General features: G+C 45.6%; 1 protein-coding gene across 4 annotated transcripts; it reads right to left on the bottom strand.

Annotated features, from left to right (window-relative positions):
* Positions 1-2,751: 2,751 nt before the first annotated feature.
* KIAA1191 (KIAA1191 ortholog) lies at positions 2,752-15,038 on the bottom strand. 4 transcript variants are annotated; one of them, XM_030574038.1, is made up of 9 exons: positions 14,940-15,038; positions 14,179-14,259; positions 12,124-12,314; positions 10,254-10,380; positions 8,608-8,732; positions 6,317-6,423; positions 5,539-5,687; positions 4,477-4,718; positions 2,752-4,387 (listed from the first exon to the last, which is right to left on the bottom strand). In XM_030574038.1, the coding sequence occupies exons 2-8, from the start codon at positions 14,204-14,206 to the stop codon at positions 4,510-4,512; spliced, it is 936 nt and encodes a 311-aa protein (XP_030429898.1). In that variant the 5' UTR covers positions 14,207-14,259; positions 14,940-15,038; the 3' UTR covers positions 2,752-4,387; positions 4,477-4,509. The 4 variants fall into 4 exon arrangements, with proteins under 4 accessions (XP_030429898.1, XP_030429897.1, XP_030429899.1 ...); XM_030574037.1 differs by having other exon boundaries at positions 2,752-4,718; XM_030574039.1 differs by lacking the exon at positions 14,940-15,038 and having other exon boundaries at positions 2,752-4,718; positions 12,124-12,383; positions 14,179-14,246.
* Positions 15,039-15,083: the final 45 nt, after the last annotated feature.

Genomic DNA, 15,083 nt, shown 5'->3' with positions numbered 1-15,083 from the left:
AGTCCCTAGCTCCCCCCCTCTCCATCTGATAGGTGGAGAATTGGGGGGCAGGGGCGCTCCACAAGTCACACTTTAAAAGAGCCACATGTGGCTGGGGAGCTGTGGTTTGGCCACTTCTGCTAAAGATGTTAGTAAAGTAGCATCTTGCTGATTGGAAGCTTGTCCTATCAACCCTCTATCCCTACATAGCACAGCAGAGTTCTCAAAACAGGCCAGAGCAGTTTCCAACACGTCCTGCCCACCGGAGGAAGCCACACCTCCCTCAGGGTCACCTCTGCTTCAGAGAATCTGTTCCTCAAGGAACCTAGTTCTGGGCTGCAGTACTCAGAGATAGCTAGCTGTCTTGTATCCACAAGTCCTGCGCTGACAATAACCGCTGAGCATAGGATGCAAGTTTATGTTCAGCATCTGGAGTTTCAGACTAACGCAACAGGTAAAGCAAACTGGCAACAAACTAGACAATATACTTCCTCTAGAGATCAGCTAACCTAAGAAGCGATGCAAAGACTGGAAAATTCTTCCTTCCCCTGCCCCCTTTCACAGTGGCTTTATTCTTTGCAGTCAAGGAAGCACACTGTGCTCTGAAGTGGTTGAGGCAGACCCAGGAACTAGGGGGGGGGAAGAGACTGGACAGTCTAGTGTTTCAGAACAATCTGTGTGCCTCTCTCACACTCCTATGGCCCCACTATCCTATCTGAACACCTCCCTCTCATAGGGATTTACCCTCATAACACCCCTGTGATGCAGTGTACAAACGCCACACTGGGACAGAAGGGGTTAAAGGTATACTGGGCCCAGCGAGCCCTGCCCCTCCAGCCCTGCTGAGCATGCTCTAACTGGAGACAGAGTTGAAAAGGGGCCACCTGCCCAGCACCCAGATCAGAGGGAGCAGGTGGGGGAGAAGTGCAGACCTACCCTGCAGTCTCCTGCTAAAGGGGACAGATTGTGTGTTGAACCCAGCTTGGGTCCTTTCTTATTGGGACCAGAAGCGCACAGCGCAGTGCTGGGAAGTGAGCCAGGAAGGGTAACACAGAAGGTCCATATTCCCCTTCCTTCCCCACCCCAGCTCAACACTGCTGACCCTCTTAGGGCCATGGGGCAGAGCCCAGTAGAGTGGGCAGCCCCAGGTTCTCCTAGCACTGCTCCATCCCCTGGCTGAGTGGACACTAACCGCTGAACAACCCAGCCCACCAAGGACCCTACTACAACCACTCTACAGCAGGGAACACTGGTGCCATTTGCTTTTTGTACTACAGTCCTGGTCAACACCGCAGCCATACCAGTCACATTTCACTTTCCAGTTCACACACTAAGAGGACAGCAAGCAGCAGCTGTGTTTTCCTACCTACCGTGCAGTGACTAGGGCTGTAGACACAGTTGCTCTCGCCCCTCTGAGAGGTGGGGTGCTAAGAAGAGGGCTATGAGCCTGCCTTTTAGGGACCCAGGCTTGCCAGTTCTGAAGCCCTGTGAGGCTCTGTTACAATAGAAATGTACATTTTTTACATTTGTCGGTTGAATGAGCTGTAGAAATAAGCCCCTGACCAGAGACAATGAATGTGTCAACAGTACTAGGAACTATACAGGGGGAGGGGAAGAGTTCTGCTCTTCCAGGATAGCACACATTTTCTAACAGCTAGATGGTTACTCTGGATGGAAGGCACATTTGTTTAAGCGCAACAGCAAGCACCCGCATGCCCCTTCTCCAGAAACTGAAGCTGGTCCTTTAGTGACATTTCCCAGCTTCGGTCTCTGCCTAGAGGTGATGAGCTGGCGGAAGCGAGCACAAACGGCTCAGCTATTTGACTAGACGAAAACTGCAAAAAGAAACCACTTATTTTTTTAGTCCGTTTCCAGATTAATACCACCTTGGGAATCCAACAGCCACTGCAGCAAAGCTGCTGGGAGTAGAGTTCACATCAACAGGGTGAAAGAGCTATAGCAAAGAGACTGCTGAAAAAAGGGGTTGAGTTCATCAAGTTCTAACTGTTCAATTAGACTCTGAAGAGGTACAATGAAGTTTATAATTGTACTATTCAGTTCAAGGGGAGTTCCACTCAGGAATGTTGTATAGGCACACAGCTAACTGCATACTGAGCAATGCAGGGAAGAGACACCCTTGTGTACCCTGTTAGCTGTGGAGGGCCGGGTACTGGAGTGGCATCAAGCCACATGCGTCAGTGTTTCCTTTCCTTTTAAAAGCTAAATTTAAAAAAAAAAAAAAATCAGTCAAAGCTAAATTAGAGAGGCAAGATTAGATGTGTACTGCACTGCGGCCTCACACACTGGTTTTGGAGCCTTAGACAACCATCTAGCAGATTCCCCAGGAGGTTGGCTACACACTTACTGAACCTGCGAGGGCCACACTATTCCCCAGGCATGGGGAAAGCTGCCCTTTACCAGCCTGGGAGCTGCAGCTTAAGGAAGTGAGGAAATCCCCCAACAATGACTTTCCATTGGCTCTAGTTTCATGAGCACTTCTAATTGTTAAGTTCTGTAACAACAGCATTCCCTCCCTTAGGGCCCAGACGAAGCATCACTATCTTCCTTTCAAGAAGGGATAGTACAAAGCAACAGACATTGTAATGCAAAAACAAGTAAATGATGCTGTGACCAGACTTGTGCCTACATGTCACAGATTAGACAGAGAAGAGTTCACTAGTTACTCAGCAAGGAGCCCGGTGGAGATCACGTTTGCTCCTCTTTCCTTCAGGCACTTCACCAGCCCTGCTGCTGCAAGAACCACCACGGATCTCCACTCACACGGGCTTTTATTCCCTTGTAACAGTTAGGCCCATTTAAAAAAAAATAATAAAAACGACATGAGCACAAATAAATTAACAGAAGCCAAAGAAGTCTGATTAACACTGATCATACGCACTTCCAATCCATAATGACAATTGATTACTAGGGCAGGAGTCCTTGGTGCTATCCGCACACACACACGTGACAGGGGTTGCCATTAGTGAAGAATCTGAAATGAAGCTGTGCTACAAACCATGCTGCTTCAAAGCTGGGGGAGCTAAGCCTTGCAGTGCAGTCAGGACATGGAGCTCCAAAGAGAGGCTAAGGAAAGACATTTCAGTATAAGATGCTTTTAACACAGGCTGCAACAAGATTGGGCCTTACATGCCACCTGACTGCTACAGTGACCACTACGGAAAGGGAGAAGTTCAGGCCAGTACCTGTCAAGGAATCTAAAGTGACCAGTTTGCCACAGGGCAGGTATGGAAATTTCACACAAACCCTCAGTCCACTGCTTAGTGAATTAGAGGCTGCTTAGAACTTTCTTCCCCACTTCTGTGGAGGAAGAGACGTGAAGGTGTGTGTTGACTGTTTCCCATGAATGTGTAGAAATCTAGGCTAAGAAAAATATTAAGTCTTACCAGAGCACAGGAGGAATGTTTAAGATTAAATTCTCTGTTAGTCCCCCCTCAATGCCTGCATGAATCTGATGTTGAGAAATAAAGATCTTACATAAGAGGGACTGTCCATGTCCTTTAACTGCTACATCCCTTCCACACACACACACACACACACACACACACACACACACACACACACACACACACACTCTAACAAGATACAACTAGAACTCCGAGACAAAGTGCCACATCGACTGTAGTTCCATTTGTGCTCCCCACTGAAAGCAGCAGAATAGGATTACCATGCAAAGATCTGAGACGAGAATGAAGGGTTTAGTTCAAGCCACACTAGCTCTGGTCATCTCCTCCTCTGGACCCACTGGAAAATGAAACCCTTCGACAGCAAAAGTAAAAGTTTCCCCCTGCCACCAAGCACCAGTACAGAACTGCACAGCAGAATTTAACACTAAGAGCTGATCTTTAGAATGGTCACTGTTCATGGACCAGTTATCCTTTTAACAAAGAAACCTAAAAAGAAAAAACACTAGATGTGGAACTACTATAAACTGACATTGCAGAGCAGGGGAGCTACATGATTATGTAAGGGAATCTTGATAGAGATCTTCAAGAGGCTTGGCTGGAGGTTTTTGGTCTCTAGCACAAGGCCACCGGCTGCTGGTGTTGTCTATATCCTAGAGAAGCATGCTGTCCTTCTGGCAACTTGACCAGGGCCCTGAGCTGAGAAGTAGAAGCCTAGAACATAACTGGGCAGGACAGCCCACTCAGCACAGGAAGATGCTCAGGAAGAGGTCTCCCAAGAAGGGGTGGATTTTCAGGTTTTAGAGCAGCGCACATCTCCCAGTGGAATCTTGCTGTACAGATAAATAGGACTGCAGCTGACACAGGACAATTTATATGGACTTGGTGCTATTACAGAAACTTTCTAAAAAAAGCAGGGGATTCAGGCTGTGCTACAGAAGTAGTGACGGTTGTTTTCCAGATCTTGTTTCTGTCTCATTGGTGCTCTGACATGGAAAAAGAAAGACTTTCCTAGGTAACTGTGCAGGAAAGTGGGATGGGGAAGCATACCCGAAACCACCTGTTAATCCATTACCAAGAACATCCTTCCTTGGAGGCAATGATATTCCTAGAATCCCGTGGGAGTGAGCACATTCATATCCCGCGGTTTGAGGTTATGGGACCGTGCCGACTGTTTCTTCCCCTCCATAACAGGAATGTCCATCTTGGGTGGTTTGAAGGTAACTGGGTCCTCTGCCATCCTGGTGGCCTGGGCACGGATCAGCTCCATTGGGGATGGCTTCTGGGCACCCTTATAGGACTGGATGGTAAAGGCCCCTGAGGGACGAAGTTGTTACAGCAGATAAGAAACAGGAAAAAAAAAAAAAAAGTCAAATATTGAACAGTTCACTCAGGTTTTACAGAACAGTCACATATCAAGGTCCGCAACATAAGGAAGCGGCTCTTAAAACTGAAGGTTAAGGTCTTGCCTTGATGTGTGCAAGGCACACACAGAAGCACCATTTCACATTGTTTTCCCTCCCAGCTCCCCTAGAGAGTGTAGCTAGTGCCCTACAGTGCATGTTCCTCAAAGATCCATGCAGAAGTGTACCAAAGCCCTGGGAGGGCAGCAGACAGTCACCCCCACAGATAGCATCATCCTAGTATGGAGGAGGCAGAGATGGTATAATTACATAACTAGCTGCTGACAGGTGTGGTACCATATATTTGACAGTCTACCTTCCATGCAGCTCTGCAGCCCTCAAGCACATCCCCTGCCATCAGGGAGAGGCTGCAGAAGTGTCAGTACTGTCACCAAAGAGACCAGTGGCCACCTGCCACTTGTCTGTGTCCACTGGCACACCCACAAGATGCTCTAGTTTTAGACACTGAGAAAAGGCCTGGGAAACACAAGATGCAGTTAGAAATAAAGGCTGCAAGGCTGTTACATAACACAGCCGAGTTTGTATGGAAATCTGTTCATGGCCACTTTGTGCTAGTTTTCACTGACTAGTTAGGGTTTAGGGGTAATGACAGCATCACTGGTGCACAGTTCATATGGATGACTTGTAACCACTCTGAATTAAGTGTTTGCAGTGTCGTCTCCTGCCACCTATGGCAGCTTTTGAGAAGGGTTCTCCTCCTAGAGGGCACATACCTGGATCATTAGAGGATTTCTGAACAGCTCTGGGTCCAAAAAGGCTCCATTTTTCAGAGGATATTCTGTCTCTGTCCCCGCCATCGGAATCCATGGAGACCAAGTCTGAGCCAGTGATAGAACTGGAGGGTCCCTGACTAAACCAACCCCTGGAGGAAAAGAATCATTTTGGAGTATAGTATCAGAGGAGTAGCCGTGTTAGTCTGGAGCTGTAAAAAGCAACAGAGTCCTGTGGCACCTTAAAGACTAAGGGATGTATTGGAGCATAAGCTTTTGTGGGTGAATACATGCGTCTGAACTTTCACGGGTGAATACCCACTTCGTTATGCTCCAATACATCTGTTAGTCTTTAAGGTGGCACAGGATTCTTTGTTGCATTTTGGAGTATGTAACAACTGGAAGGAGAAACATGAGTTTAGTCTTTGGCACCAGAGGACCATCAGAAGCATCCACTCCCAAAGCAAGCATGAATAGACCTTTTGCTTTAAAGCCATTTCCCTACCTCCATGGACATGTACGTGTCTGCCCACCCCCAGTAGAAAGAGTTTGCACCCACAAAGAGTTCTAGAAGCTCTCATACTAATCTCGTCCATCTGACCCTTCAGAACTGAATATTTCTACAGAGAATCCAGGGGAAGCTCTGAACTCCACCCCTTTAATAAGATATTTGAGTTCTCCAGTACTGGGCAGGAAAAGTTATTTGTTGCAACTCTGACTTTAAGTGGCCTGAAGGAAGCCAGCTCCTGGAGGCAAGGAACTGCCCTGTGTGGGATTGTACCTGTGTTTCTGTTTGGGAGAAGAGTGGGGGGTGCTGTCTGGACTGGAGTGAGTAGAAGATGTCTGTCTGTCTTCTTTGGTCATCTCTCCACTTTGCATCTTTAACTTCTGTTAGAAAGGGCAAGAGGAAAACAAAAATCAATATAAACCTTTCAACAAGAGGGCTAGGAGTAAAGACTAATCAGTTTTAAGATGAGCATGCCACTTCCCTTTTAATTGATGGACTAGTATACCAGGAGTTACAGCTTACTGCATTACAAGGTCTGCCTGTAAGAGTGCCTATTAAAGTGTATGCAACACAGTAAGAGCTCCCCATTTCAGGCTGTCAGTTTAGCTACCAGAGCATTTCTGGAATGAGGTCTTGAGTTACCTACTCCAGCCTGAAGACTGCCAGTGGTAACAGTTCAAAATCATACATGCTTTGGAGTCACACTACCCTCTGCCAGTGCATTGTTAGGATCTTGACTGGCATTTACAAGGAAGAGGTAATCTGAATCGGCAGTGAAGCTAGTTTATCCAGAGAACTCTAACATCTGTATCCTTGCAATATTCACTAATAGCACTGTCATGGCTAGGTGCCAGAAGACCCACCAGCTTCACGCATTTAACTCATCTATCTAGTTGCTACCTCTAAATAGGTTATCATTGTTTAATAATTGTAAGCCATGTCAGCAGTAGGATTCTAAATGCTTTCCTGCCCATGCAAACAGAAGACATGTCAGTGACCCAGTGCACACCAACCAGATTATTTCAAGTTCTTCCGGACAGCACAAAGCGATCTTTAACAGCAGTCATGGTTTGAAGAGGGATTCAGGAATTTTCCCCCTCCATCAGATTCTGTGACAGCTTGGATTTGTCGTAGCAGCAAACATATCTTTATTTGTAAGCTGAGCAGGTTTTATATGGAAGTGGAAGATGAGATCACAGGGGTTGTTTTTTTTTTTGTGTTTTTTTTTTTTGAAGAGTTACTTCTCAGAGAAAAGCTGCACTCACATCTATTGCATTCTTGACTTCTGGTGTAATGAAGTTTGATAGCTCAGTCTAACACAGTCAAAGACACTGAAGCCAAGACTACAGGAGAGAAATAAATTCAGTGCTTTGTAAGAGAAGTAGAAATGCATTCAGACCAGAATGACTACACAGTTATGTAAGCTTCATCTGCCAAGCTCTGCATCGCTGAAGCAGATTGTGACATTCCAAGTTAGTAACTGTGAAGGAGAACTATCAATCACTACAGACATCTCTAATCCTACATTGGGACGGGGAGTATTTTCTACTCTACTTGCCCATGATATCTGAAGAAAATTATTACAGGAGAAGTTCAAGATTACCAAAGTGAACTGCTGCAGGAAGGAGTTGAGTAGAAGTCTTCGAGTTCTGCAAATCAGGCACTGCTCTTTTGCACGTTTCAACTTTAACAAGCATCTCAGTAATTTAGTAAGCCAATAATCTGTTCCCTTACAAAGTAGAGACTGCCTAGGGGAATGGAGCCTGCTGGCTTCTTTTCTGGAGGGGACAGGGAAGCAAGTCAAAGTAGTTAGAACAGCTATGTGTTTGCAGAATGAGAGAGGCAGGTAGTGGAGCAGCCCTGAGTTACTGCTCCTTTAAGGGGAATGGGAGCTGGAAGACAGCTGGTCTCTTACATGCCCTTGAAAGCAACAGAAATGGAGGTAGCAGAGGAGTCTGCACAAAGGCAGGAAGCAGAAATGAGTTATTTGGGAAAGCAAGAATTGGTGATAGTTGTATTCACACCCTGAAGCTTTATTCATGTATTTTAAGAAGTTTTAACATCCTTTTGAACACATGCAGTGCCATGGCAGGATGGCATGTCCAGCCTCAGAGAGGTCCAGCCACAGAGATTCACAATTTACAATTTTAAAGCGTAATTTATCTTCAGGGTGGATCCCCCACCCCCACTGAAAAGAATTCACAATTGATTTGATTTGAGCGATACTGTAACAGACAGTCACATCTATTTACATACTAAAGACTCACCTACTAGAATCTGAGAGTTAAGTTTCAGGGAAGCCACAGATTGTCCGTAGTCATTGCAAAACTAGTGAAATGCATGACTATGAAACAAAGCCGAGACGGGCTATTTAAATAGAAAAATCCGGCCATTGTTACCAATACAGAGTTCTACTGACAGCTACGAACAGTGAGAGTAAGCCCCAAAACAGTTCCATGAGCCCTTCACGAACTCTACGGGCTATTTGAGTCCCTCAGAGGAAGAGGTAAAGCAGCACACAAACTACAAGAAAGTCAAAGCAGAATATGAGACAAATGTCTTACATGGAGTGCCTCAGCCACACGGTGGTACTTTGTCTCCTCAGCAGTGAGGCCCTTGTGGGGAGTATATCCAGCATCTCTCAGCCCTGCCTGCTGTTCAAAGCGCTGAATGCTCTCCTGAGTCTGCTCTAGAACAAATGAGATGAGACAGTCACACAAGCCAGAGGAAAACACTGCTGCCTGCATGCAGTTCTGGGAAACGCAAAGGCAGCACGAGAAACTGAGAAATGAGGTTTTCAGAATTTAGCATTGTGATGAGTCAGCACAGAGATAGAACGTGACAAACAGATGAGAGAGATACAATTTCTAATTCAACAGATCAGAAAGACAGGTTAGTCATTGGGGTTCTTAGTAAACAGAACAATGTGGAACTTTGCACTAAGACTGCTCCCAAATCACAGGGCTTGTCACAAGCGCATCTCAGCCAGACAGGTGAAAGCTGGTGTTGCTCCTGAATTAGAATATTTCTAAAATTCCAGGCAGTTAAGATAACCACTTAAAATAATCCCAGTGCATCCAAACTCCATATACACAAGTATTGCTGCCAGTTCTTTACTTCAGACTCAGGTGTTCTGAACAGCTAATGCAGCAGTCTTTCAGAAAAATGTGTCAGAAATCTTAGTGGTTTTTGAAGGTTTTAATTCTTATTGATAAAACTACTTGTAAAGTCTTAAGTAATGGAAAAACTGTGTTTTGAGAACTTGATGGTTTCCTACAGAATGCTTGTCCATCATTAAAGCAGTACAGAAGCTACACTTCAACTAGAACTAGGTTCCTCACTGCTGACTTGTTTGTCAGACTTGCTTTTAGCAAGATGCTCAGGACTGTCAGCTTTCTATAAGAGAGCTTCAAAGACAACTACCATGTGCTCTTTGTGAACTTCCAGAACGCTCAGCTAAGACAAACACCACAGGGCTAGAAGTACTGCTTGAATATTAAAGTTTGAGCTTTAGATAGCCAGGCAGCAATAAAGGAAGATCCAGTGACAGAGTTACATCCTAGTGGTTAGCATCTACTCATAAGGAGCAAGCAGATCTTGCTGCACTACAGATCCAATCTCATTCTAAAGCCCCACTGTTAACAGCACAAAGTTCTTGTTAATTTTCAGGACAGCTATACTGCTGACAATACATACATGAAGCCAATGAGTTACACTTAAAGTACTCTATTAGCTTCACAGGTCAATCCTCCTTCACTCTGGTCCAATTTAAAATCATGCTTACTGGTTAAAGAGAACGAGCTAATAAGCAAACAAGTGACAGCTGGTAGCATCTGCTCTCATGAGCCTTGTAACAAAAATAAGACTATTGTAAAACCAATTTCTCCACACCCCCATCACCAACCCAGTTCCAACATTAGAAAGAATGTTTACAGAGTTTCAGATTTATTCATCTAGCACTTGATTTAGGGCAGTTTCCTGCATTTTTCCATTAGTGCACCTGCAAAGCTTATGAGGGCCCCCCCTCAAGTGCATGAAAATTGTTTTCTCCTACACAAATTCCATAGTTAGGTCTAATGGTTTTGAGGCTGGCTGAAGAATTAGGCCATGAAATCTGGTCATGTGGACTGTAGCCTTGCATGTGATCTCAGCACATAGCCCACTCCCATATCTATTAAGTAGCCTATTACAAATACATCAGAGTTCTTACTTGTAATGAGAGAATTCATGATGACATGAGTGGCCTTGGCCTTCACCACTGGGACCTTGTTCACACTTTCAGTGGAAGATGAGGGGGTTATGACAGGTGGATACATGCTAGTCTCCCCTTCCTCAACCTGTGCAGAGGAAGTGAGGTACAGTTTAAGACAAAGGGGAAAAAGTTACCTCTTGAGCATTACACACCTCCTCTGAATTCTCATCACAACAGGGCTTTAACCAACACATAACCGGTTAAGCAAAAAAGTCAACTTCTGTTGCTTAAGTGTTAAGACTAATCATAACTGGCACTTCTGTGTTCTTAAGGAAATGGACATTTTAGTGTCCTTCCATGACAGGACGATCCTGTTATCTATTGACAAACAGGCATTCATTCTTACATGGATTTGGAAAGCACTGGGCTCATAGCCAGAAGGTTGTTAGTCTGAATGGTAAAGGTCACTGGGGAGGAAACTAGAACCAACCACTTCTCTTTCCACTCAGGGCCCAATCTGACCAAACCATGTGACAGGTCTTTCTCCATGAAAGAAGATTCTTTGATAGATGGCACTAAAGCTGCTAGCCAGCATCCTGGTTAGAGAGATCAGACCTGTATAGAAGTCATGGAGCTCAAAGTTTAATGTTATTACTCTAGGTCCTACTCCAATACTTTATACTGGTTTTAAGACATCTAACCTTGGTCAAGTAGCTTAAGCCCAAAGTTTTGCCATTCTTAACTAGACTCTGGGGATTGTGTCTGCTGAATTCTTGCCATTCTTAACTAGACTCTGGGGATTGTGTCTGCTGAATTCTTGCCATTCTTAACTAGACTCTGGGGATTGTGTGTGCTGAATTCTAATTTGTTGCTCTCATTTTATAAAGTACCTTTTCAACTGACAAACTACTCTTGCAGCTTGAACAGAGGGTAAAACTCTTCTCAGTGCTGGGCACTGGTTCTTTACACCATGCTCCAACCTAAGACTTATCCTCACAAGGAAGTTCCACTGGTAGAATAAAAACCAGTTTAAACAGATACGGTTAAGCCTATTCAAAAGACTGCATGGACACACATTTCAGTAAAAGTGTGACTTGCTTCAGTTTAATTAAATCTGATCCTAACAGAGCTAGCTAATCAAATAAGCTGCTCTTATACCCAAAGAGCAGCCACATGCCTTCTGCACTGATTTAACTGTATCAGTTTAAATTCACACCTTAACACTCACACAAGTTTCTCATTTAGAAAAGCTCTTGGAAAATATTCTTTTTATGGTCACCAGACACTATGCATTTGCTTAAGTGGACAGAATCACAGAGGACACACTCATACTCTTCAGAGGTTGCAGGCTTACATTTTTTTAAAAGGCAACAATTGGAGTTATGCCTTTGTTTCTTTCTAAAAAAAAAAGAGAGCCTGAAAAGTTATTTCCCTACCAGCACCCAAAGAAATGGAGGGGTGGGGGGCAGGAATGTCAGCTCTGGCTTTGCTGGAGGTTTCAGAAGATATGTATTAAGTTAAGGGGGAGGCTTGTTGAAGTTGACATTTTAGAGAAAGGTGGTCTGTGTTAGTCCTTAGCATTAAGTCAGTGTTGGCCAAGATTCTGCATAGCACTCTGATTAAAAGTCCCTCCTTCTCAATTGGTGAGCTTTCACCCTTGTGATATTTATCTACCTCTTCAGTCAGGCTCACAACTGCACAAGAATTACGTTTCTAATATCAATCAGGAAATTGTCCTGAATCAAAGCACTCCCAGTTTCGATTCACCTCTGAAGGTCACCTTAAAGTAGTAGTCTCTTGCTTAATCCAGAAGAGTTCCTGGTTTTCATCCAATTAGAATCCAGCAGATACCTCCCTGCCACCTCCTCACCCATTCTAGAGTGCATACCTTTGAAAGCTCCTGGTACTTTCGCTCTGGGATGACCGGTTGTTTCCACAGGACATTGGAGCACATATCTGAAGGGGGAGGAGTCATCGGTGCAGTATCCTCCAGGGCATCATCATAACTGAATGCCCGACGATGCATTCCAATAGGCAGGGACATCTTTCCTAGAAGCCCTCCAGAGCCATGCTCAATAGCTAAGAACAAAGATGGCAGCTTTCACAGTGGGATGCATCTTGGACATATCAAACTGGATTATCTCTGTACTGGTTAAGAACACCGATTCTTTAAAATCCATTAAGTCTTCAGAGACATGGTACAGCTCACACCAGTAAAACCCACTCCCGAAATGAGATAGGTGCTTCCATAAGGAAGCAAGTGTTATGTAGCTTGTCTTAAGCAGCTACCCAAAGGACCAGTAAAGTCTGTGGTCTAAGTGACTTTTAATGGGCAGTTACCTTGGGGATATACTGATGTGGTTGTTAAAGGAGGAGATTATCCTTGGTACAAGTTTCACTATTTTGGAAAACAAGTTTCTACATGGAAAAACAAATTATTCTTAGAAGTTGCTGGAGAAGTGCCTGCGCTTGCAAAACCAAGGAGACATAAGCTGCAATACCCCTTTGTAAGAAACACTAGTCAGAATTATGCAGCCTTTGCAAAATTATCGGAGCTGTTTTGTTTTACTAGCCTCACTCCAACTATCAGCTTGGATGGGACACTTTAATCACAAAGTAAATTAGCCATAACTACTGCTTCACATCAGTCAGTCACAGTTAACAGCAGTACTTCAAGCAACACCACTCTAAGTAGCAATCTGTTAAGCAGTTGTGTATATTGTGGGCTAAAACACAAAGTTCACCAATGACTAAAGAAAATCCATGTGGTAAGACTGCCATTGAACAGGAGCACCGAGTCTGATTTGGGAGAAAAAGCAGCGCAATTTTCTAAAGACGGCAGGAGTTGAGAGATTAAGACTGACAACTTGGTATATAGCTAAACCAGTAATAGTTCTAAAGTGGTCCTACAGTTAGGAGTTTATTTGTGCAATCCAACAGCACTGTTGAAGTTCAGAATTTGAGTTTATTTACATTTTGGAAGGCTGTTCTGCCAAAAAAATGTTTGCAAGTAACATGCATTCTTACAAGACCTATTTATGTGATCAGGTAAGTTAGTGCCAAACAATGAAGCAGCTATTTTGAGAACCTCAGGTGAAGAGAAAACGTGCAACACTTTGTCAGGTCTCAACAAATCTACTCACAAGTTTTCCATGATTAAACAGGGGGCGGGGAAGGAACATTAACATCAGTCTCTGGATGGCTTTAAGGGATAGGACCACTAACAAGGTCTATGGAAAGCACTGAATACAAGTTCTAGCAGCTGTGGGGGATGAGAAGGAGGCTGCACCAGACCTAGATACCCCAGCATGGAGAGCACACAAGGCACATACTAGGGAGGGCATCACTCCTGAACACCTCCCTACTCCATCTTTCATACCCTCTTCTGCATAGCAGGAGTATGACAAATTCTCTAGACTTTGCTAATTGTCCAGCCATATTAACTGCAGCCAACTCTGACAAAAGCAGTTATGTGACTGTCTGTCAGTAGTGTCATGGCTGAGGCAGTCACTAGCTAGAATAGTTTAAATCAGTGGTTCTCAACCCACAGCTGTGGCCCAAGTGACATCCTCAGGGCCACACAGGTAGTATATACATTGTGTGGCTGTGGCCCACATAACACAGAGAGCTGCACATGGAGCACACAATGGTAAACAGGTTGAGAACCACTGTTTTAGATCCCAAGGTCTTCAGGATACAGTCTTCAAGATGCGTTTGTACAGCACCCTGAGGCACCGATACAACACAAATAATTCACTGGCAGGAGCACTGATATGGTGGCACTATTTAAAAGCTGACACACTAGCATCAAATGGATACCAAATATCTTAACCAGGCTATCCACCTGATCCAGACTAGAGGGCCTAAATAAAACCATGTCTTCTCACAATTAACAGTCACGTAGGTGATTGGACTAAAATTTATTGGGAAGAATTAGTTTTACCAGGAATATCTGGTTGTCTTGAAGCCATGACTGTAATCCAGATGTTTCTCTATATGGAAATCCAGAACTGATTCCCGTTACCTGATAAAATAGAGAATGTTTATCATCTGCAAAAGGCACTAAGACTACAGTAAATGAGCCAAAATAATCTTATGAAACACTAACTCAAAGTACACGTCAACAATGTATTTGTAGACTACAGGGTGACAAAGGATCTTGTCCAGAATATTCCAGTCAGGAAGCAACCAGGAAGTGAGATGTGTGACCAGCACTGTGCTTACCGCCTGTCTCCAGTCAAAGCCAGGATGAGACACACAAGGAGAAGCAGCAGCCAGGAGAGCCACCTTACCACAGCCCGCGCCAAGGGAGGCGAAGCTGGCAGAATGCCCTGGCGAGGCTGGCGCTAGCCAAGCTGCCTGCAGACCAGAGCCTCGGCTGGCTACAGCTCAGAAGCGGGACAGCCTCGGCGAGCTACGGCCAGAGCAGCTCGCACCCGCTCCCCTGCCCGCCTCTCGCCGCTGGAGGAAGCGACAGCGCAGCCCGCAGCCCACGCGTGACAGGCTGCGGCCCACGGCGCGGCCACAGCCCCCGGGCCTGCGCGTGGCCGGGCCCGTCCTCAGGCACCTGAAAGCAGCGTGGCCCGCCCCGGGCGGCGCCCGCCCAGCCCGGAACCTCCTCGCCGCCCCCCGGAGCCTCCTCGGTACCCGGGCTCGGGCCCCTCCCCACGCCCCGCCTCTGCCGGTACCCGGCCCCGCCGGTACCTGGGCTCCCCCGCCCGGCGCTAACAGGCCCGCCGGGGCCGCGGCCCGGACAGCAGCAGGAGGCGAAGGCCGCGTGGGACGGGGCGGCTCGCGGGCTCCATGGCGCGGGCCCGCCCGAGTCTCCACCTCACCCGCTTACCGAGA

Source organism: Gopherus evgoodei, chromosome 8 (genome assembly GCF_007399415.2).
Source record: "Gopherus evgoodei ecotype Sinaloan lineage chromosome 8, rGopEvg1_v1.p, whole genome shotgun sequence".
In the NCBI taxonomy this organism is placed as follows: Eukaryota; Metazoa; Chordata; order Testudines; family Testudinidae; genus Gopherus; species Gopherus evgoodei.
The sequence above is the reverse complement of the archived record's forward strand: the minus strand, read 5'-3'. Positions and strand labels throughout refer to the sequence as shown.